Raw genomic sequence first — 23,131 nt, 5'->3', positions numbered from 1 at the left:
ACCCACCACAAAGTGACGGTACTCCTCCCGCCTCTGCTCGCCGCCTATGTCATCCGCAGCGGCCGAGACCACGAGCAGTGTCCACCTGTCAATCGACTGCCTGGCCCCGCCCATCCAGGCAGTGAGTGCGGCGGAGTCGCAGAGAAAGCTGTCAATCACAAACAAATGGCAAACACGTTACTTCCTTTGTTTTTGTTTTTTTACTTCTGGTGTTGTTTTCTTTTACGTTTTCCTGTCTGTAAGTATTTTTAGAAAAGACTGATGTAAGGAATAACACGAGTATGTAGGGGTGCACAAAAACTCGATTCATACCCAAATCATAATTCTTATTCATTACGATTCTTGAGGGACTCATAATTTTTTTAAATCAATAGAAAAAATAAAAAAACACTTTGAGCTAGCCCCTTTCAGTTCGAAAATTTTATCAGGGAAGAGGACTTGGTTCCACAGCAAGTCTTTAATTGTGATGAGGCCGCAAAGGATGCCACAGTGAACCTTTATTACAGCGAAGGAGAAGGCACTACCCGGACACAAGCCGACGAAGGATCGTCTCACACTGCTAGTTTGTACAAACGCTAGCTGTGACTATGTAAAGCCACTGCTTGTTAGTCACACTGAAAAGTGTTCTTTTCTGTGTGTGTGTGTGTGTGTGTGTGTGTGTGTGTGTGTGTGTGTGTGTGTGTGTGTGTGTGTGGCATTTAAGCATTCTGTGATTGTTGAGCCATTACACCCTTATTTTGGTTTGAGATATACATATGTATGTATCTATATATATATATATATATATATATATATATGTATATATATATATATATATATATATATATATATATATAGTCAAGGTTTCTGTGGTTTATCCGTTATCCATTCGCTAGGGAAACCTGCGAAACAGGCTTGTATGGATGATATACCCTCTGTATTTTTTCCTGACCTAATGTATGTACATATATATATATATATATATATACACACACATGTACATGTGTATATGTGTGTGTACATATTTATATATATATATAAATATATACACATATATATATATATATATATATATATATACACATATATATATATGTACATGTGTATATGTGTGTGTGTGTGTGTATATATATATATATATATATATATATATATATATATATATATATATATATATATATATATATACGCACATTACGATGTCTTAAAAGTGTGCTTTTTTTTTTTTTTTTACTAAAATAGGGACTTTTGTCAAGGCTGGAGACCATGTTTACATTGATACCCATGGGGAAGTCTGCTTCACTATACAAACTTTTCGGTTTACGTAAATTGAGGTTCAGATCTATATGTGTGTGTGTGTATATATATATATATATATATATATATATATATATATATATATATATATATATAAACATATATCCACATATACACACAATTATATACACACAAATATATATATATATATATATTAGTGACGTGCCGCCTCACCTGCCATCCTGGAAAGAAAAAAAATGTAAAAAGAAAAAAAAAAAATTTAATTGTTATATGTATGCAGTGATTATACTATAAAGTTATTTTCCATTTAACTCCACCAGTTTTAGATTATTTTCATTCAAAATCGCTGAATTTTCACATTTGCCGTTCAAATACTGAGAAGAGACGGTGCGTTGAACAGCAGCCAGTTGAGGCACGTCACTCAGTGCCGCAACATGGATTGCGCAATGACTGGGCTAACTGCTGGCCTGCTGTGCAGTGAGACTGTATTGCTATATGAATTATATTATACATTTCCATAGTTTAGTTAGCTGAGGTATATAATGTACAGTGTATTTTGTCAACAACTGTATGTGTGTAACGTATTTCTTGTGCTGAGCAATCATAAAACTGCTGCGAAGACGCACTGTGTGAGGCTCGCAGAAGTCCCGCCTCCTGGTGCCGGTTAATGCACCTCCGCCGCAAAATGCACCCCCCGACGGGAGCGCCACACCAACCAAAGCCCACACCCAAACCCTCCACGTGCAAGACCGAATCCACCCAAAAAAAGTCACTTAACAAGAAGCCAAAAAGTGCAAAAACAACAATGCTCGCGCCGGAGGAGCGTGAACGACTGCAGGGACACAACATTAGGTACACCTGCAGACTGCAGCACGGATTTCATATTTCATTCATTCACAACTCCTCCAACACGAACACCACTGTTCCCGCATTTATAAGTAAAGGTAAGACCATAATAACCTTTTTTTTAATTAAATGTGATTTTTTTTGTGTGCTACAGTTTGTATGTGTAAAGTTAAAGTTAAGTTAAAGTACCAATGATTGTCACACACACACTAGGTGTGGTGAAATGTGTCCTCTGCATTTGACCCATCCCCTTGCTCACCCCCTGGGAGGTGAGAGGAGCAGTGGGCAGCAGCGGCGCCGCGCCCGGGAATAATTTTTGGTGATTTAACCCCCAATTCCAAGCCTTGATGCTGAGTGCCAAGCAGGGAAGAATGCTGGTATGAGCTTTTAAACATAACCCGTTAACTGCTGCCAATCAAATGGTGAATAAGATACTCTTTAGGGTTCATATGTTTGTAAATCTGACTGTGATGAAGTCAGTGCCTCACCAGTCATCAACCTCACCGCACATCACTGTATATATATATATATATATATATATATATATATATATATATATATTAGGGATGTCCGATAATGGCTTTTTGCCGATATCCGATATTCCGATATTGTCCAACTGTTAATTACCGATACCGATATCAAGCGATACCGATATATACAGTCTTGGAATCAACACATTATTATGCCTAATTTGGACAACCAGGTATGGTGAAGATAAGGTCTTTTTAAAAAAAATAAAATTATATAAAATAATATAAATAAATTAAAAACATTTTCTTGAATAAAAAAGAAAGTAAAACAATATACAATAGTAATTAATGATAATGAGTAAAATTAACTGTTAAAGTTTAGTACTATTAGTGGACCAGCAGCACGCACAATCATGTGTGCTTACGGACTGTATCCCTTGCAGACTGTATTGATATATATTGATATATAATGTAGGAACCACAATATTAATAACAGAAAGAAACAACCCTTTTGTGTGAATGAGTGTGAATGGGGGAGGGAGTTTTTTGGGTTGGTGCACTAATTGTAAGTGTATCTTGTGTTTTTTATGTTGCTTTAATAAAAAAATTAAAAAATAAAAAATAAAAAACTATACCGATAATAAAAAAAAACGATACCGATAATTTCCGATATTACATTTTTAAAGCATTTATCGGACATCTCTAATATATATATTTATATATGCATACACATACAGTGGAACCTTGATTTACAATTTTTTATTGATATAAATAAAATATAAATTATATATATATATATATATATATATATATATATATATATAATTTATATTTTTGTATTTTTTGGTCATCTCCATGCAACCTGAATGAGACAATCCAACATGTAACCTCTTTTGAAAATGTTTCATTAATAAATGTTTCAAACAATCCGTTGCAAGAACCGATTTGATTTGAGAATTGTGTTCATTTTGAGAATCACTTCTGAATCAAATCTTCACCTCAGTAATGGAATGGAATCATTAGGTGCTTAAAGATTCCCGCCCCTACTAGCACAATATTTTTACCGTGAGCGTCATAGCCACATGTCGGACGTCACCTGTCCCTCAGCTTGCTCCTCCTCTCCACGTTGGCGCTGCCTATCTTCAGCCTCTTCTCAACACCTCTCCAACGGGCCTCCAGCTGACTGCGGGCCACGCCCACTCCCTGGCAGGCTTCCTCCTGGAGCTTGAGCCCCGCCTCCAAAGTCCGACCGAAGCGAGCGGCGTTCCTCTCGAGAACCGAGCCCAGCTCCTGTGCAACAGAGCACGCCCAACAACAACCAAGTTGAACGGGGTTGCGCCAAAAAGGCGGGTCTAAAGTCCATTTTCTGAGGTCAAGTTAAAGACTGCACAACGGAAATGACCTGGTAGACACACAGCAGCCTCGATGCGTCCATCCTCAGGTGCGTCCCGGGAAATGACGTTTCAAGACCCCTCAGCAGGGACTGGCACCAGGCAGCGTCGTCCTCCCACCGTGACCACATCTGACATGAGCAGAGGGAGGCGTGGCTTAAATATCGCACTTTATCTCAACGCTACACATGTCCGTCACTGGGCAAGTGAGAATCCTGCGTGTCGACATAATTGGGCTGTCAGAAATAAGAAAATATTACAAACCCCGTTTCCATATGAGTTGGGAAATTGTGTTAGATTATAAACGGAATACAATGATTTGCAAATCCTTTTCAACCCATATTCAGTTGAATATGCTACAAAGACAACATATTTGATGTTCAAACTCATAAACTTTTTTTTTTTTGCAAATAATCATTAACTTTTCAACACGTGACAAAGAAGTTGGGAAAGGTGGCAATAAATACTGATAATGTTGAGGAATTGGGAACAGGTGGGTGCCATGATTGGGTATAAAAGGAGATTCCATGAAATGCTCAGTCATTCACAAACAAGGATGGGGCGAGGGTCACCACTTTGTCAACAAATGTGTGAGCAAATTGTTGAACAGTTTAGGAAAAACCTTTCTCAACCAGCTTTTGCAAGGAATTTAGGGATTTCACCATCTACGGTCCGTAATATCATCAAAGGGTTCAGAGAATCTGGAGAAATCACTGCACGTAAGCAGCTAAGCCCGTGACCTTCGATCCCTCAGGCTGTACTGCATCAACAAGCGACATCAGTGTGTAAAGGATATCACCACATGGGCTCAGGAACACTTCAGAAAGCCACTGTCAGTAACTATAGTTGGTCGCTAAATCTGTAAGTGCAAGTTAAAACTCTCCTATGCGAGGCGAAAACCGTTTATCAACAACACCCAGAAACGCCGCCGGCTTCGCTGGGTCTGAGCTCATCTAAGATGGACTGATAAAAAGTAGAAAAGTGTTCTGTGGTCTGATGAGTCCACATTTCAAATTGTTTTTGGAAACTGTGGACGTCGTGTCCTCCGGACCAAAGAGGAAAAGAACCATCCGGATTGTTATAGGCGCAAAGTTGAAAAGCCAGCATCTGTGATGGTATGTGGGTGTATTAGTGCCCAAGACATGGGTAACTTACACATCTGTGAAGGCACCATTAATGCTGAAATGTACATGCAGGTTTTGGAGCAACATATGTTGCCATCCAAGCAACGTTACCATGGACGCCCCTGCTTATTTCAGCAAGACAATGCCAAGCCACGTGTTACATCAACGTGGCTTCATAGTAAAAAGAGTGAGGGTACTAGACTGGCCTGCCTGTAGTCCAGACCTCTCTCCCATTGAAAATGTGAGGCGCATTATGAAGCCTAAAATACCACAACGGAGACCCCCCGGACTGTTGAACAACTTAAGCTGTACATCAAGCAAGAATGGGAAAGAATTCCACCTGAGAAGCTTCAAAAATGTGTCTCCTCAGTTCCCAAACGTTTACTGAGTGTTGTTAAAAGGAAAGGCCATGTAACACAGTGGTGAACATGCCCTTTCCCAACTACTTTGTTTTATTATTTGCAAAAAAAAAATAAAGTTTATGAGTTTGAACATCAAATATGTTGTCTTTGTAGTGCATTCAACTGAATATGGGTTGAAAAGGATTTGCAAATCATTGTATTCCGTTTATATTTACATCCAACACAATTTCCCAACTCATATGGAAACGGGGTTTGTACAAACCATCTTGTAGTTTGCACTATAAAATTGTTATAATGTTTGTTATTTGGCTCTTAGTAGTCCGGTCCCTAAGTGTAAGTACACAAGTGTGCCAATTGAGACCCAGCATGTTTTAATAAACTTCCTCTGAGGTCAAAGTTGTGTAAAACCTGTAGGAGTTGTTCCATGCTAACTCCTTTCTCCAATGCCTGCGTCTGCAGCGGGAGGGCCTTGTCCTGAACGTCCCGCATCACACCCTCCCACCTCTGGAGGGCGCTCTCTGGAACTCTCTGGCACAGGTACTGCAGGTTGTGTAAATGTTGGCTCAGGAACCTGAAGAACCTCTGTTGAGGAAAAAAAAAATATTTCTGCAAATATCTTCTCCTTTCAACACTGAAGACATGGTACTTCAGAAGTCAGCTTGTGGCATGTAGCCAGCTCAAAATAGCGTATCAAAATAAAAGCGTGGAAATGTGCCAAATTAGACAGAGCAGAAACAAGCGTCATGGGTCCTCCTCCCCATGGGGCCTCATTTAAAAAGGTTCTTGTTGAAATGTGCGTAAGTAACTTTGGCATTTATGGTAAAATTAACTATGGAAAGGCTGCCTATGCGTACGGACCCTTACGCACAGATTTTCAGACACGGGAATCAGCAACGCCCGATGGTGTCACCCCCAGATAAAGCTCAAACTTCTATAAAAAAAACATATATTCACAAAACAATAAACAACAAAACATACATGCATTCCCTTATATATCAGGTAAAAAATGGCAAAGCAATGTGAAAAATTTGGGAGTTGTAGAAACTTCAAAAAATGTCCATTCATTTGAAAGGGAATTTCCTGGAAATTTGGGAATTTTTGACTAAACGGGGATTTTAAAAATACAGATACACAATTGTACTAGATGATATGAATGAGTTGGTATTGGAATACTTTCAATCGGTTGAGAAATGTGTTGCAAGACTATGGACTTGAGAATTGGTATTTTGGAATTCCTGCAATTTCAGTAGTGTGTGTGAGAGCATTTCACTTATATGTGTGAGAGCATTTCACTTATATGTGTAAGAGCATTTCACTTATACAGTATGTGTGAGAGCACAATTTTTCAGTTGTTTATGTGAGAGTGTTTCAGTTGTTTATAGGAGTGTTTCAGTAGTGTGTATGAGAGCATTTCACTTATATGTGTGAGAGCATTTCACTTAAATGTGTAAGAGCATTTCACTTATATGTGTGAGAGCATAATTTTTCAGTTGTTTATGTGAGAGTGTTTCAGTTGTTTATATGAGTGTTTCAGTAGTGTGTGTGAGAGCATTTCACTTATATGTGTGAGAGCATTTCACTTATATGTGTGAGAGCATTTCACTTATAAGTGTGAGAGCATAATTTTTCAGTTGTTTATGTGAGAGCGTTTCAGTTATTGATATGAGTGTTTCAGTAGTGCGTGTGAGAGCATTTCACTTATATGTGTGAGAGCATACTTTTTCAGTTGTTTATGTGAGAGTGTTTCAGTTGTTTATATGAGTGTTTCAGTAGTGTGTGTGAGAGCATTTCACTTATATGTGTGAGAGCATTCCACTTATATGTGTGAGAGCATTTCACTTATATGTGTGAGAGCATTTCACTTATATGAGTGAGAGCATTTCACTTATATGAGTGAGAGCATTTCACTTATAAGTGTGAGAGCATAATTTTTCAGTTGTTTATGTGAGAGCGTTTCAGTTATTGATATGAGTGTTTCAGTAGTGCGTGTGAGAGCATTTCACTTATATGTGTGAGAGCATCATTTTTCAGTTGTTTATGTGAGAGTGTTTCAGTTGTTTATATGAGTATTTCAGTAGTGTGTGTGAGAGCATTTCACTTATATGTGCGAGAGCACAATTTTTCAGTTGTTTATGTGAGAGCGTTTCAATTGTTTGTATAAGTGTTTCAGTAGTGTGTGAGAGCATTTCACTTATGTGTGTGAGAGCATAATTTTTCAGTTGTTTATGTGCGAGCGTTTCAGTTGTTTATGTGAGTGTTTCAGTAGTGTGTGAGAGCATTTCACTTATGTGTGAAAGCATAATTTTTCAGTTGTTTATGTGAGAGCATTTCAGTTGCTTATAAGAGTGTTTCAGTAGTGTGTGAGAGCATTTCACTTATATGTGTGAGAGCACAATTTTTCAGTTGTTTATGTGAGAGTATTTCAGTTGTTTGTATGAGTGTTTCAGTAGTTTGTGTGAGAGCATTTCACTTATATGTGTGAGAGCATAATTTTTCAGTTGTTTATGTGAGAATGTTTTAGTTGTTTATATGAGTGTTTCAGTAGTGTGTATGAGAGGATTTCACTTATATGTGTGAGAGCATAATTTTTCAGTTTGTGATAGCGTTTCAGTTGTTCATGAGTGTTTCAGTTGTGTGTATGAGAGCATTTCACCTATATGTGTGAGAGCATAATTGTACAGTTGTTTATGTGAGAGCATTTCAGTTGTTTATATGAGTGATAAAGTAGTGTGTGTGAGAGCATTTCACTTGTATGTGTAAGAGCATTATTTTTCAGTAGTTAATGTGAGAGTGTTTCAGTTGTTTATATGAGTGTTTCAGTAGTGTGTGTGAGAGCATTTCACTTATGTGTGAGAGCATAATTTTTCAGTTGTTTATGTTAGAGCGTTTCAGTTGTTTATATGAGTGTTTCAGTAGTGTGTGTCAGAGCATTTCACTTATATGTGTGAGAGCATAAATTTGTCAGTTGTTTATGTGAGAGCGTTTCAGTTGTTTATATGAGTGTTTCAGTAGTGTGTGTGAGAGCATTTCACTTATATGTGTGAGAGCATAAATGTTTCAGTTGTTTATGTGAGAGCGTTTCAGTTGTTTATATGAGTGTTTCAGTAGTGTGTGTGAGAGCCACTTATGTGTGCGAGAGCATAATTTTTCAGTTGTTTATGTGAGAGCGTTTCAGTTGTTTATATGAGTGTTTCAGTAGTGTGTGTGAGAGCATTTCACTTATATGTGTGAGAGCACACATTTTTTAGTTGTTTATGTGAGAGCGTTTCAGTTGTTTATATGAGTGTTTCAGTAGTGTGTGAGAGCATTTCACTTATATGTGTGAGAGCATAATTTTACAGTTGTTTATGTGAGAGCGTTTCAGTCGTTTATATGAGTGTTAAAGTAGTGTGTGTGAGAGCATTTCACTTGTATGTGTAAGAGCATTATTTTTCAGTAGTTAATGTGAGAGTGTTTCAGTTGTTTATATGAGTGTTTCAGTAGTGTGTGTGAGAGCATTTCACTTATGTGTGAGAGCATAATTTTTCAGTTGTTTATGTGAGAGCGTTTCAGTTGTTTGTATGAGTGTTTCAGTAGTGTGTGTGAGAGCATTTCACTTATATGTGTGAGAGCATAAATTTGTCAGTTGTTTATGTGAGAGCGTTTCAGTTGTTTATATGAGTGTTTCAGTAGTGTGTGTGAGAGCATAAATGTTTCAGTTGTTTATGTGAGAGCGTTTCAGTTGTTTATATGAGTGTTTCAGTAGTGTGTGAGAGCATTTCACTTATATGTGTGAGAGCATAAATGTTTCAGTTGTTTATGTGAGAGCGTTTCAGTTGTTCATATGAGTGTTTCAGTAGTGTGTGTGAGAGCCACTTATGTGTGCGAGAGCATCATTTTTCAGTTGTTTATGTGAGAGCGTTTCAGTTGTTTAACTGAGTGTTTCAGTAGTGTGTGTGAGAGCATTTCACTTATATGTGTGAGAGCACACATTTTTTAGTTGTTTATGTGAGAGCGTTTCAGTTGTTTATATGAGTGTTTCAGTCGTGTGTGTGAGATCATTTCACTTATATGTGTGAGAGCATAATTTTTCAGTTGTTCATGTGAGAGCGTTTCAGTTGTTTATATGAGTGTTAAAGTAGTGTGTGTGAGAGCATTTCACTTATATGTGTGAGAGCATAATTTTTCAGTTGTTCATGTGAGAGCGTTTCAGTTGTTTGTATGAGTGTTTCAGTAGTGTGTGTGAGAGCATTTCACTTATGTGTGAGAGCATAATTTTTCAGTTGTTTATGTGAGAGCATTTCAGTTGTTTATATGAGTGTTTCAGTAGTGTGAGTGAGAGCCACTCATGTGTGCGAGAGCATAATTTTTCAGTTGTTTATGTGAGAGCATTTCAGTTGTTTGTATGAGTGTTTCAGTAGTGTGTGTGAGCATTTCACTTATACGTGCGAGAGCATAATTTTTCAGTTGTTTATGCGAGAGCGTTTCAGTTGTTTATATGAGTGTTTCAGTAGTGTGTTGAGAGGATTTCACTTATATGTGTGAGAGCATTTCACTTGTATGTGTGAGAGCATAATTTTTCAGTTGTTTATGTGAGAGCATTTCAGTTGTTTATATGAGTGTTTCAGTAGTGTGAGTGAGAGCCACTCATGTGTGCGAGAGCATAATTTTTCAGTTGTTTATGTGAGAGCATTTCAGTTGTTTGTATGAGTGTTTCAGTAGTGTGTGAGAGCATTTCACTTATACGTGCGAGAGCATAATTTTTCAGTTGTTTATGTGAGAGCGTTTCAGTTGTTTATATGAGTGTTTCAGTAGTGTGTTGAGAGGATTTCACTTATATGTGTGAGAGCATTTCACTTGTATGTGTGAGAGCATAATTTTTCAGTTGTTTATGTGAGAGCGCTTCAGTTGTTCATATGAGTGTTTCAGTAGTGTCTGTGAGAGCCACTTATGTGTGTGAGAGCATAATTTTTCAGTTGTTTATGTGAGAGCGTTTCAGTTGTTTATATGAGTGTTTCAGTAGTGTGTGAGAGCATTTCACTTATAAGTGAGAGCATACATTTTTCAGTTGTTTACGTGAGAGTGTTTCAGTTGTTTATATGAGTATTTCAGTAGTGTGTGTGAGAGCCACTCATGTGTGCGATAGCATAATTTTTCAGTTGTTTATGTGAGAGCGTTTCAGTTGTTTATATGAGTGTTTCAGTAGTGTGTATGAGAGGATTTCACTTATATGTGTGAGAGCATTTCACTTGTATGTGTGAGAGCATAATTTTTCAGTTGTTTATGTGAGAGCGTTTCAGTAGTGTAAGTAAAAGGTATTTCTGAAAAATGTCCCTAACGGCCCCTCATAGTTTTGCGTTGAGTCCCTCAAACACTTTTACACACGATGTCCCAGATCATGTGACCGTGGCGCACTGACCGTGTGACCGCAGAGCTGCTGCTGTAAACGAGTCCTGGTCTGGAGCCGCAGGTTCTGCTCCAGGTGTTCAGAGGCCAGAGCGAGCAAATCCTTGCTGCTGCACACCAGCCGCTCGCAGTGCTTCAGCACCTCCTCGCCGCTCCTCAGCGGCTCCTCGCCGAAAGAGCAAACGCCGGACGCAGCGCCACGCGGACCGCCGCGGACTTCCCCCTGCACAGGCCAACACGGCGGCTCAATCACCTGGCATGTGACGTCAACTCCTCGCGGCGGCAACACACCTGCGAAGCGGTCGCCTCCATCTCGGGGTCCACACAGTCCTCCATGGAGGTCGCAACCTGGAACAACATCAGTCGTTCTCGTCAAGGACGGAATAACTTCACTATATTATATGAGTGTTTCAGTAGTGTGTGTGAGAGCATTTCACTTATACGTGCGAGAGCATAATTTTTCAGTTGTTTATGTGAGAGTGTTTCAGTTGTTTATATGAGTGTTTCAGTAGTGTGTATGAGAGGATTTCACTTATATGTGTGCGAGCATTTCAGTTGTATGTGTGAGAGCATAATTTTTCAGTTGTTTATGTGAGTTTATGTGACATAGTGTGGTTTCACTATATGGCACAAGTTTATGGCAGTGTTGTTTAGTGTGGTTTCACTATATGGCACAAGTTTATGGCATTGTTGTTTAGTGTGGTTTCACTATATGGCACATGTTTTTGACAGTGTTGTTTAGTGTGGTTTCACTATATGGCACATGTTTATGGCATTGTTGTTTAGTGTGGTTTCACTATATGGCACATGTTTTTGACAGTGTTGTTTAGTGTGGTTTCACTATATGGCACATGTTTATGACAGTGTTGTTTAGTGTGGTTTCACTATATGGCACAAGTTTATGGCATTGTTGTTTAGTGTGGTTTCACTATATGGCACAAGTTTATGGCATTGTTGTTTAGTGTGGTTTCACTATATGGCACATGTTTTTGACAGTGTTGTTTAGTGTGGTTTCACTATATGGCACATGTTTATGGCATTGTTGTTTAGTGTGGTTTCACTATATGGCACATGTTTTTGACAGTGTTGTTTAGTGTGGTTTCACTATATGGCACATGTTTATGACAGTGTTGTTTAGTGTGGTTTCACTATATGGCACAAGTTTATGGCATTGTTGTTTAGTGTGGTTTCACTATATAGCACATGTTTATGGCATTGTTGTTTAGTGTGGTTTCACTATATGGCACATGTTTTTGACAGTGTTGTTTAGTGGGGTTTCACTATATGGCACATGTTTATGGCATTGTTGTTTAGTGTGGTTTCACTATATGGCACATGTTTTTGACAGTGTTGTTTAGTGTGGTTTCACTATATGGCACATATTTATTACAGTGTTGTTTAGTGTGGTTTCACTATATGGCACATGTTTTTGACAGTGTTGTTTAGTGGGTTTTCACTATATGGCACATGTTTATGGCATTGTTGTTTAGTGTGGTTTCACTATATGGCACAAGTTTATGGCATTGTTGTTTAGTGTGGTTTCACTATATGGCACATGTTTTTGACAGTGTTGTTTAGTGTGGTTTCACTATATGGCACATGTTTATGGCATTGTTGTTTAGTGTGGTTTCACTATATGGCACATGTTTTTGACAGTGTTGTTTAGTGTGGTTTCACTATATGGCACATGTTTATGACAGTGTTGTTTAGTGTGGTTTCACTATATGGCACAAGTTTATGGCATTGTTGTTTAGTGTGGTTTCACTATATGGCACATGTTAATGAGATTGTTGTTTAGTGTGGTTTCACTATATGGCACATGTTTTTGACAGTGTTGTTTAGTGTGGTTTCACTATATGGCACATGTTTATGGCATTGTTGTTTAGTGTGGTTTCACTATATGGCACATGTTTTTGACAGTGTTGTTTAGTGTGGTTTCACTATATGGCACATGTTTATGACAGTGTTGTTTAGTGTGGTTTCACTATATGGCACAAGTTTATGGCATTGTTGTTTAGTGTGGTTTCACTATATGGCACAAGTTTATGGCATTGTTGTTTAGTGTGGTTTCACTATATGGCACATGTTTTTGACAGTGTTGTTTAGTGTGGTTTCACTATATGGCACATGTTTATGGCAGTGTTGTTTAGTGTGGTTTCGGGCCCCGAAGCACCCACGGGATCTGCGCCTTTGTATCTAACTGCTAGGTATTTAAATTTAGTCCTGTTAGAATAATTGTAATTAAGTTATCAGAAAACTTTGTGTTTCAGTGAGTTCCCGGCGAGAAGACAAAAGCTGTCTTTGATCCTACCAAGAAGAACGCCTGTAAAACTCCACTGTGTAGGATGGGAAGCAACAGGAAGGTGTTCTGTTTCTTTGATGTATTGTAATCAACAGAAAGATATTGTCTTGACCCGAGATCTACAATGCGAAGAGGAAGCAGGACCTGACTCCCCTCAAGGCGACATGTTCTTTGAACTGTTTTACGACCTTTTCTTTGAACTGTTTGTAATCAAAGGCGATGGCTGTTTACGACCCACGTCCCTTAGAAACAGCTGTTGCCATGTAATCAGGGAAAGTCCAAATAAAAGAGGAAGCGTACAATCTTTCGTCAGAGCGTGGTTAGGCTGTACCCCAGACGCATCTCCTCAATTGAGCCAAATTTAATTTTGGCTCTGATTAATTCCTTGCTTCTTGTCTTGTTTAATAAAAGTCATCAGTGTTTGAACCTGACAGTCCGTAGTTTGGACACCCCTTAAATAGATCATTATCAAACGAAAGCCGCACCTGTTGCGTAGACGTTTGCTCTCGCAGCTTTTCAAGTTCCGCTTCTCGGCTGATCAGCGCCGCCCGCACCGCCGGGAGGATCCTGCAGAGGACGTCCACGCACTGCCGGACACCCGTGGACCCCAGGACGCGCATCACCGTCGCCAACTCGCTCTGAAGGGCGGACAGGTCCGCGGCCAGAGTCTGGAAGAGAAAACGGCGTCGAAAAGAACGACAAAACTCCGCTTCCGAATTGTCTTGGTTTGCCCCACCTGCAGGTGGACTGGTCTCTGGTGGTCTTCGTGCACAAGTTCCTCCAGCGAGTGCGGCGTATGGTTGATGGAGGACAGGAAGTGGCAGAGCTCGTGCAGTACGTGAAGCACGTCCTCCTCAAGGGGGGTGTCCACAGTCGATGTCGTCTGCGGGTTCATTGATGGATGAGCAATTATTGAGTTGTATTGTACCATATGTCCAGGCAAGAAATCTGCGTTCAAAGTTATTATGTTAGATCCACTATGGACTGGACTCTCACAATATTATGCTAAATCCACTATGGATTAAACTCTCACTATTATGTTAGATCCACTATGGACTGGACTCTCACACTATTATGTTAGTTCCACTATGGACTGGACTCTCACTATTATGTTAGATCCACTATGGACTAGACTCTCACACTATTATGTTAGATCCACTATGGACTGGACTCTCACTATTATGTTAAATCCATTATGGACTGGACTCTCACACTATTATGTTAGATCCACTATGGACTGGACTCTCACAATATTATGCTAAATCCACTATGGATTAGACTCTCACTTTTATGTTAGATCCACTATGGACTGGACTCTCACACTATTATGCTCGATCCACTATGGACTGGACTCTCACACTATGTTAGATCCACTATGGACTGGACTCTCACTATTATGTTAGATCCACTATGGACTGGACTCTCACTATTATGTTAGATCCACTATGGACTGTACTCTCACTATTATGTTAGATCCACTATGGACTGGACTCACACTATTATGTTAGATCCACTATGGACTGGACTCTCACACTATTATGTTAGATCCACTATGGACTGGACTCTCACAATATTATGTTAGATCCACTATGGACTGGACTCTCACAATATTATGTTAGATCCACTATGGACTGGACTCACACACTATTATGTTAGATCCACTATGGCCAGGACTCTCACTATTATGTTAGATCCACTATGGACTAGACTCTCACTATTATGTTACATCCACTATGGACTGGACTCACACACTAATATGCTAGATCCACTATGGACTGGACTCTCACTATTATGTTAGATCCACTATGGACTGTACTCTCACTATTATGTTAGATCCACTATGGACTGTACTCTCACTATTATGTTAGATCCACTATGGACTGGACTCTCACTATTATGTTAGATCCACTATGGACTGGACTCTCACACTAGGGGGGGGTCACCTACATCTGCGGTCCTCTCCAAGGTTTCTCATAGACACTTGTGATTTAGGGCTACATAAATAAACTTTGATTGATTGATTGATTGATTGATTGATTGATTGATATTGAGTTAAAGCCACAGTGCCGTTATTGACCACTCCAGGAGGGCTGTCCTATCCCGGCTAACATCAGCTCACCTCGGCCGACCGTCCCAGATCTCGGAGGCGTCCGACGTGAGCGTGAAGCTCTTTAAGGCGTCCCGCTGCTCCGTCCCGACTCCTGGCAGATGAGTTTGTCACCTTCACGCGCCCAACAGACCAACAACAAAAAAAAGGGAAAGAAAAGGAGCTGAGAGGAACACGCCAGTCTCATCAGGCCCCGCAGGAGCTCCCTTAACACGAGGAGACTCCGAGGAGGTGATAATCACGCGTGGCGGGGGAGACCAATTTGTCTGGCGGCGAGGAGTGAGAATGGAGCCCGTGGGGGTCCTACCTCGGAGGCAGGAAGCAGCCAGCTCTCCTCCACAGCCAGCAGGCGACCGTGAAGGCCGTCCCACGTCTCAGCGGCGCCGTGGTCCTCGTCCTCGGCGGGACACCTCCTGCGGGGGGGGGGGGGGGGTGTTTAACAAACACACCTCAGACCTTCACACTTCCTTTTACACTTATCTTTCTTCTTTGACAAAAACTACCTGCGGAACTTCTTCCCTGGCCTTCCAACAATAAAAAAATAATTTGTAGTATTGAAAGTCTTGATTTTAATTATTATTATTTATTTAAGTGGGCGTGGCTTCTTCTGTTGTTAACATAGCACCATGTGACCTGTCTCTATTATTGTTATGGTAACACTTCAGTGTGGGGAACATATTCACCATTAATTAGTTGCTTATTAACATGCAAATTAGTAACATATTGGCTCTTAATTAGTCATTATTAAGTACTTATTAATGCCTTATCCGGCATGGCCCTAACCCTAACCAAATAACTCTAAATTAAGTCTGTGTTACTTACAATATGTTCCCCGAAGGTCATTTTGATAGTAGGCTAATATAGCTAATATAGACACTTGCATCATGTGTTGCCTCCATTATAACACTTCAATAAGACTTATGAAGTAATTTTGAATAGTAGGCTAATATAGCTAATATAGACACTTACATAATGTGTTGCCTTCTATATAAGACTTATATAAGAAATTTAAAGTCATTTTGATAGTAGGCTAATATAGACACTTACATCATGTGTTGCTTTCATTAAAAAAACTTATATAAGACTTTAAAAGTCATTTTGATAGTAGGCTAATATAGACACTTACATCATGTGTTGTCTTCATTATAACACTTATATAATACATTTAAAGTCATTTTGATAGTAGGCTAATATAGCTAATATAGACACTTACATCATGTGTTGTCTTCATTATAACACTTATATAAGACTTTTAAAGAATTTTGAGAGTAGGCTAATACAGCTAATATAGACACTTACATCATGTGTTGCCTTCATTATAACACTTTTATAAGACTTTTAAAGTCATTTTGATAGTAGGCTAATATAGACACTTACATCATGTGTTGCCTTCATTATAACACTTATATAAGACTTTTAAAGTCATTTTGATAGTAGGCTAATATAGACACTTACATCATGTGTTGCCTTCATTATAACACTTATATAAGACTTTTAAAGTAATTTTGATAGTAGACTAATATAGCTAATATAGACACTTACATCATGTGTTGCCTTCATTATAACACTTATAAGACTTTTAAAGTAATTTTGATAGTAGACTAATATAGGTAATATAGACACTTACATCATGTGTTGTCTTCATTATAACACTTATATAAGACTTTTAAAGTAATTTTGATAGTAGGCTAATATAGCTAATATAGACACTTACATCATGTGTTGCCTTCATTATAACACGTATATAAGACTTTTAAAGTCATTTTGATAGTAGGCTAATACAGCTATTATAGACACTTACATCATGTGTTGTCTTCATTATAACACTTATATAAGACTTTTAAAGTCATTTATAAAAGTAGGCTAATATAGACACTTACATCATGTGTTGCCTTCATTATAACACTTATACAAGACTTTTAAAGTCATTTTATAGGAAGGGTAATATAGCTTATATAGACACTTACATCATGTGTTGCCTTCATTATGACACTTATATAAGACTTTTAAAGTCATTTATAAAAGTAGGCTAATATAGACACTTACATCATGTGTTGCCTTCATTATAACACTTATATAAGACTTTTAAAGTCATTTTATAGGAAGGGTAATATAGCTAATATAGACACTTACATCATGTGTTGCCTTCATTATGACACTTATATAAGACTTTTAAAGTCATTTTGATAGTAGACTAATATAGCTCATATAGACATTTACATCATGTGTTGTCTTCATTATAACACTTATAAGACTTTTAAAGTCATTTTGATAGTAGGCTAATATAGCTAATATAGACACTTACATCATGTGCTGTCTTCATTATAACACTTATATAAGACTTTTAAAGTCATTTATAAACGTAGGCTAATATAGACACTTACATCATGTGTTGCCTTCATTATAACACTTATATAAGACTTTTAAAGTCATTTTATAGGAAGGGTAATATAGACACTTACATCATGTGTTGCCTTCATTATAACACTTTTATAAGACTTTTAAAGTCATTTTGATAGTAGGCTAATATAGACACTTACATCATGTGTTGCCTTCATTATAACACTTATAAGACTTTTAAAGTCATTTTGATAGTAGGCTAATATAGACACTTACATCATGTGTTGCCTTCATTATAACACTTATATAAGACTTTTAAAGTCATTTTGATAGTAGACTAATATAGCTAATATAGACACTTACATCATGTGTTGTCTTCATTATAACACTTATATAAGACTTTTAAAGTCATTTTGATAGTAGGCTAAAATAGCTAATATAGACACTTACATCATGTGTTGCCTTCATTATAACACTTATATAAGACTTTGAAAGTCATTTTGATAGTAGGCTAATATAGACACTTACATCATGTGTTGTCTTCATTATAACACTTATATAAGACTTTTAAAGTCATTTTGATAGTCGGCTAATATAGCTCATATAGACACTTACATCATGTGTTGCCTTCATTATAGAACTTATATAAGACTTTTAATATTTTGTGGCTCCAGACAAGATTTTTTTTTTTGGATTTTTGGTCCAATATGGCTCTTTCAACATTTTTGGGTTGCGGACCCCTGAACTAAGCTATTCAGTTGTGTAATTGAACCTCCGAGCTGTGCTCCAGTCTCCATGCCTCCGAGGAACAGGAGACAGAGGAGGTCGCGCGGTGCGTTCAAGAACCGCTGAAAAGAGTAGGACAACCGAAGAGGGGAACGCCCACCAGAAATAATAAATGACAACACATTTTACTTGCAACACACTTTTTCATTTGAATAAATCTCCAAGTGCTAAAGTGCAAACCGATATTTTAAAACAAAATAAAAACAGATAAAGTACTAAGACTAAAACACAAAACGTCCAAAATAGTGTCTGTTAATGTTAATCTAACTTTCTGAGCACTTTCAACAATGTTGCCATTATAATTGTGGCCACAACGACCGTGGTATACTTGGCCATCACTCCAGCAGCACTGAGAGCCGACTGCCTCTGGGTAAATGTTGCAATGCCAACAAAGAAAGCGACCCAGAAACGTGATAATCCAACAAGATACAACAACTGGACAGAAGCTATCGTCACCAGCTCCTTTTTAAATGTTCCAATAAAAAGTGTGATTTTACCATCAAAAACTATTAATATTTTTGTAAGACACACAAGTACTAGGCAGCACAGTGGTAGAGGGGTTAGTGTGTCTGCCTCACAATACGAAGGTCCTGGGTTCGATCCTGCGACCCCGAAGGGAATAAGCGGTAGAAAATGGTTGGATGGACACAAGTACTAACAATAGGTATCGTTGAGTACCGATTCCCAGTACCTGTACCGGTTCAAATGTGAAAGGTACCCATCCCTATTTTTAATACAATTTGTGTTTTGTCTGACCTTTTGACATTTTTTTTTAACAATGTTTGATTGTATTTATTTAAAAAAATTTGACCGATCAATAAAGTTCTTAAATTTTTGTAAACAATTTCATCATCGTTATTGTTTTTGTTGATACAAATGTCATCATACAGACGATTCCTACGGACAAAAAGGGTTTTGTTTTGTAATTTAGAGTTGAAAGATCAAAGTGAACAACAAAGACAATCCAAGCGGTGTGTCAGAATAATTCTATCTAAATTAATCACAATACTTTGTGTTGAAATTAGTTCCTGGCAAGAAGACAAAATCTGTCTTTGAAACCTACCAAGAAGAAGGCTTGTAAAACTCCACTGTGTAGGGGGAAGGCCACATGAAGGGTTTTCTGTTTTCTCTCATGTGTGGTAATCAACAGAAAGATATTGTTCTAACCCAGGGACTTCAAAGCGGAGAGATGACAGGATCTGCCCAATTTCCAGACGACCTCTTTTTGAACTATTTTACGAACTCTTTTTGAACTATTTTATGGAACTCTTTTTGAACTATTTTACGACCTCTTTTTGAACTATTTTAGGAACCTTTGTCCTTTGGAAGCAGCGGTGGCCATGTGGTCGGGGAGGGTCCAAAATAAAAGAAGGAGGCGTGCAATCTTTCGGCAGAACGTAATGACACTGACGTGCACGTTTCTCCTCACTGAACCACATTGAATTCTGTCTCTGTTTGACTCTTTGCTTCTTATCTTGTTTAATAGATGTCATCAGTGTTTGAACCTGACAGGTGGACTGCACGCGTTGCGATTGGAGGAAAGAAACGGTTACCGTGGCGACGGCTGGACCTGGTTCCGGGGCTGGTGGCTGGGGCGGCGAGCGCTGGCGATGGCCTGGGTCAGATCTCGCTGCTCGCTCAGCTGCTGCTCCAAGTCCTGCATGCGACACAACAAGATGGTTAGTGACTGGACCAGGGTCCAGGGTTTGGACTTTTGACTCGTAGAGCTCACTGTCCAGTATCGAAGCCACTGATTGGCCCAGCCTCAGGCAGCATTACTGTATATTTCATGTCTACAGGGTTGAAAAAACAATTTTTTTATGCTCTTTTTTTTCTGTCTTGCGTCTGGTGAAGGCGGTCGCATTTTTTTCCGCTCCCTTCTTCTCCCTGCTTGCTCTCTTTGTTTTGTCTTGTCTACACTTTTTTGAAGCCTCTTTCTTTGCGCTGCCCTCCAAATCTAAACATCAGACATGGCCCTCGATTTGGCCTTGACGCTCCAACAACAGGAGCAGGCTGTTCTGAAAACATCCCCCGAGGACACCTCAATGATAGACGCTTTTGACCTCCCTCCCTCCTCAACGACACCCGGAGTCAAACTTTTGCTTGCATGCAGAACGGCCCCAGGCCTATGGACACTACATCCATCCATCCATCCATCCATCTTCTTCCGCTTATTCGAGGTCGGGTCGCGGGGGCAGCAGCTTAAGCAGGGAAGCCCAGACTTCCCTCTCCCCAGCCACTTCGTCCAGCTCCTCCCGGGGGATCCCGAGGCGTTCCCAGGCCAGCCGGGAGAGATAGTCTTCCCAGCGTGTCCTGGGTCTTCCCCGTGGCCTCCTACCAGTCGGACGTGCCCGAAACACCTTCCTAGGGAGGCGTTCGGGTGGCATCCTGACCAGATGCCCGAACCACCTCATCTGGCTCCTCTCGATGTGGAGGAGCAGCGGCTTTACTTTGAGCTCCCCCCGAATGACAGAGCTTCTCACCCTATCTCTAAGGGAGAGACCCGCCACCCGGCGGAGGAAACTCATTTCGGCCGCTTGTACCCGTGATCTTGTCCTTTCAGTCATGACCCAAAGCTCATGACCATAGGTGAGGATGGGAACGTAGATCGACCGGTAAATCGAGAGCTTTGCCTTCCGGCTCAGCTCCTTCTTCACTACAACGGATCAATACAGCGTCCGCATTACTGAAGACGCCGCACCGATCCGCCTGTCGATCTCACGATCCACTCTTCCCCCACTCGTGAACAAGACTCCGAGGTACTTGAACTCCTCCACTTGGGGCAAGATCTCCTCCCCAACCCGGAGATGGCACTCCACCCTTTTCCGGGAGAGAACCATGGACTCGGACTTGGAGGTGCTGATTCCCATCCCAGTCGCTCCCCACTCGGCTGCGAACCGATCCAGTGAGAGCTGAAGATCTTGGCCGGAGGAAGCCATCAGGACCACATCATCTGCAAAAAGCAGTGACCTAATCCTGCAGCCACCAAACCAGATCCCCTCAACGCCCTGACTGCGCCTAGAAATTCTGTCCATAAAGGTTATGAACAGAATCGGTGACTACATCAACACATCCAAGACAATGGGCATATACACACACACCCCACCTCCCCCATCCAACGCCTTCACCACCGCTTGATTCCCCTTCGGGGTGATGGACGGCAGGCAGCGCTTCATAGCAGCAGTCAACCTCCAGGGTCCCAAGTTGTCGTGATTAAATGTAACTTGTTCATGTGTGCATGGCATGGAGGTTTTTTCCCACTCTAGACTAGGCCCCCCTAGGAGCCCAGTCTAGATTGTATTTTTTTACTCATCTTCTTCCCCAACGTTTTACCTTTTTCCCACCTTTTACGGGGCGCCTATTTCCTGTTCTGTAACCCTGTACACTGTTTGTTTGTCTAATCTTGAACGCGTTTGTGCTGAAAACATAGTTTCGTTGTACTTGTTGCAATGACAATAAAGACCTATCCTATCCTATGTTCGATTTGTAATCAGTGGTTCTTACTTTGCAGAAATTAATTTATCACGGTCATGCCCGGAACCAATTAACAGCGACAAACAAGGGATTTGTACAGGTGACAACGTGAATGATAAATAGGGAGTAAAGAGTCAAATGAGTGCTTTACTGCAAATTTTAATCAAATAAGTTATTTTTATAAAATATTGCAGTCATACAACAATCTATATTGATGGCAATAATCTGTATGGGCAGCAACTGGGGTGGTATAGTTTGGTTGGTAGAGTGGCCGTGCCAGCAACTCGAGGGTTCCAGGTTCGATCCCCGCTTCCGCCATCCTAGTCACTGCCGTTGTGTCCTCGGGCAAGACACTTTTACCCACCTGCTCCCAGTGCCACCCACACTGCTTTAAATGTAACTTAGATATTGGCTTTCACTATGTAAAAGCGCTTTGAGTCACTAGAGAAAAAGCGCTATATAAATATAATTCACTCCAATTCACAACTGTCGGAAACAGAAGAAAGAATACATTCACCAAAAAAACATCTTAAGTACTTAAAGTGCTCTTAAAATGATGTAATATTGTCTTGTTTTGAAGGGGAACTGCACTACTTTTGGAATGTTGCCTATCGTTCACAATCATTATGAGACAAGAAGACAACATTTTTTGTTTTTTTTGCATTCTAACATATAAAGATCATCTCGTTCTTAGTGGCTATTTAAGTATTTAAGTGTTACTTCTTTATTTTCATAATCATATTACAAAACAGCTAGTGTTTTTCTTCCAATTGTGGTCTTTTGGCTGTCTGCAAATACTGTGTGTTAACCTTGACTATGGAATGTAAGGAGGAGAGATAATCCTTCTCCTTATCTCTTCTTGTGTCCAGCTGCGGAGGACAATGGGCATGTGTTTGGGCTGGAAAGACAAGACAGCGGAGGGTGGGAGGGAGAGAGACTTTATAGAATAGAAGGTTTCCATATTTTAGATCAGACCATCTTAGCTACGCGATTGAATGTTCTATGCTGGACTGGTCTCATTATATTTCCAAAGCTTTGCAAATATATTACAAAATACCTATTCTGTCTCTGGTGGTTCTTCTACTCAGCTCTAAGTGTCGTAAAGAGCTTGGGAGCGACCAGAAACTTGAATTCCCTGGGAGGAACAACTGGTCCAAAACGCAACACTAGCAATGCAGCTAATGCTAGCAATTAATTCTACCTCTAAACATACTTGCCAACCCTCCCAGATTTTCCGGGAGACTCCCGAAATTCAGCGCCTCTCCCGAAAACCTCCCGGGACAAATT

General features: G+C 39.7%; 1 protein-coding gene across 1 annotated transcript in view; it reads right to left on the bottom strand.

Annotated features, from left to right (window-relative positions):
* syne2b (spectrin repeat containing, nuclear envelope 2b) overlaps positions 1–23,131 on the bottom strand; it is a 296,242-nt gene that overhangs the window by 99,999 nt on the left and 173,112 nt on the right. The window contains exons 79-87 of the mRNA XM_072916123.1: positions 19,924–20,027; positions 15,552–15,657; positions 13,623–13,805; positions 11,127–11,183; positions 10,849–11,058; positions 5,859–6,032; positions 3,976–4,095; positions 3,670–3,863; positions 7–148 (exon numbers count right to left, since the gene is read on the bottom strand). Coding sequence (XP_072772224.1) covers positions 7–148; positions 3,670–3,863; positions 3,976–4,095; positions 5,859–6,032; positions 10,849–11,058; positions 11,127–11,183; positions 13,623–13,805; positions 15,552–15,657; positions 19,924–20,027 — 1,290 coding nt within the window. The remainder of the gene's footprint in view (positions 1–6; positions 149–3,669; positions 3,864–3,975; positions 4,096–5,858; positions 6,033–10,848; positions 11,059–11,126; positions 11,184–13,622; positions 13,806–15,551; positions 15,658–19,923; positions 20,028–23,131) is intronic.

Source organism: Nerophis lumbriciformis, linkage group LG26, assembly GCF_033978685.3.
Source record: "Nerophis lumbriciformis linkage group LG26, RoL_Nlum_v2.1, whole genome shotgun sequence".
Lineage (NCBI taxonomy): Eukaryota > Metazoa > Chordata > Actinopteri > Syngnathiformes > Syngnathidae > Nerophis > Nerophis lumbriciformis.
Note: the sequence above shows the minus strand (reverse complement) of the source record. Positions and strands in the feature narration are given on the sequence as shown.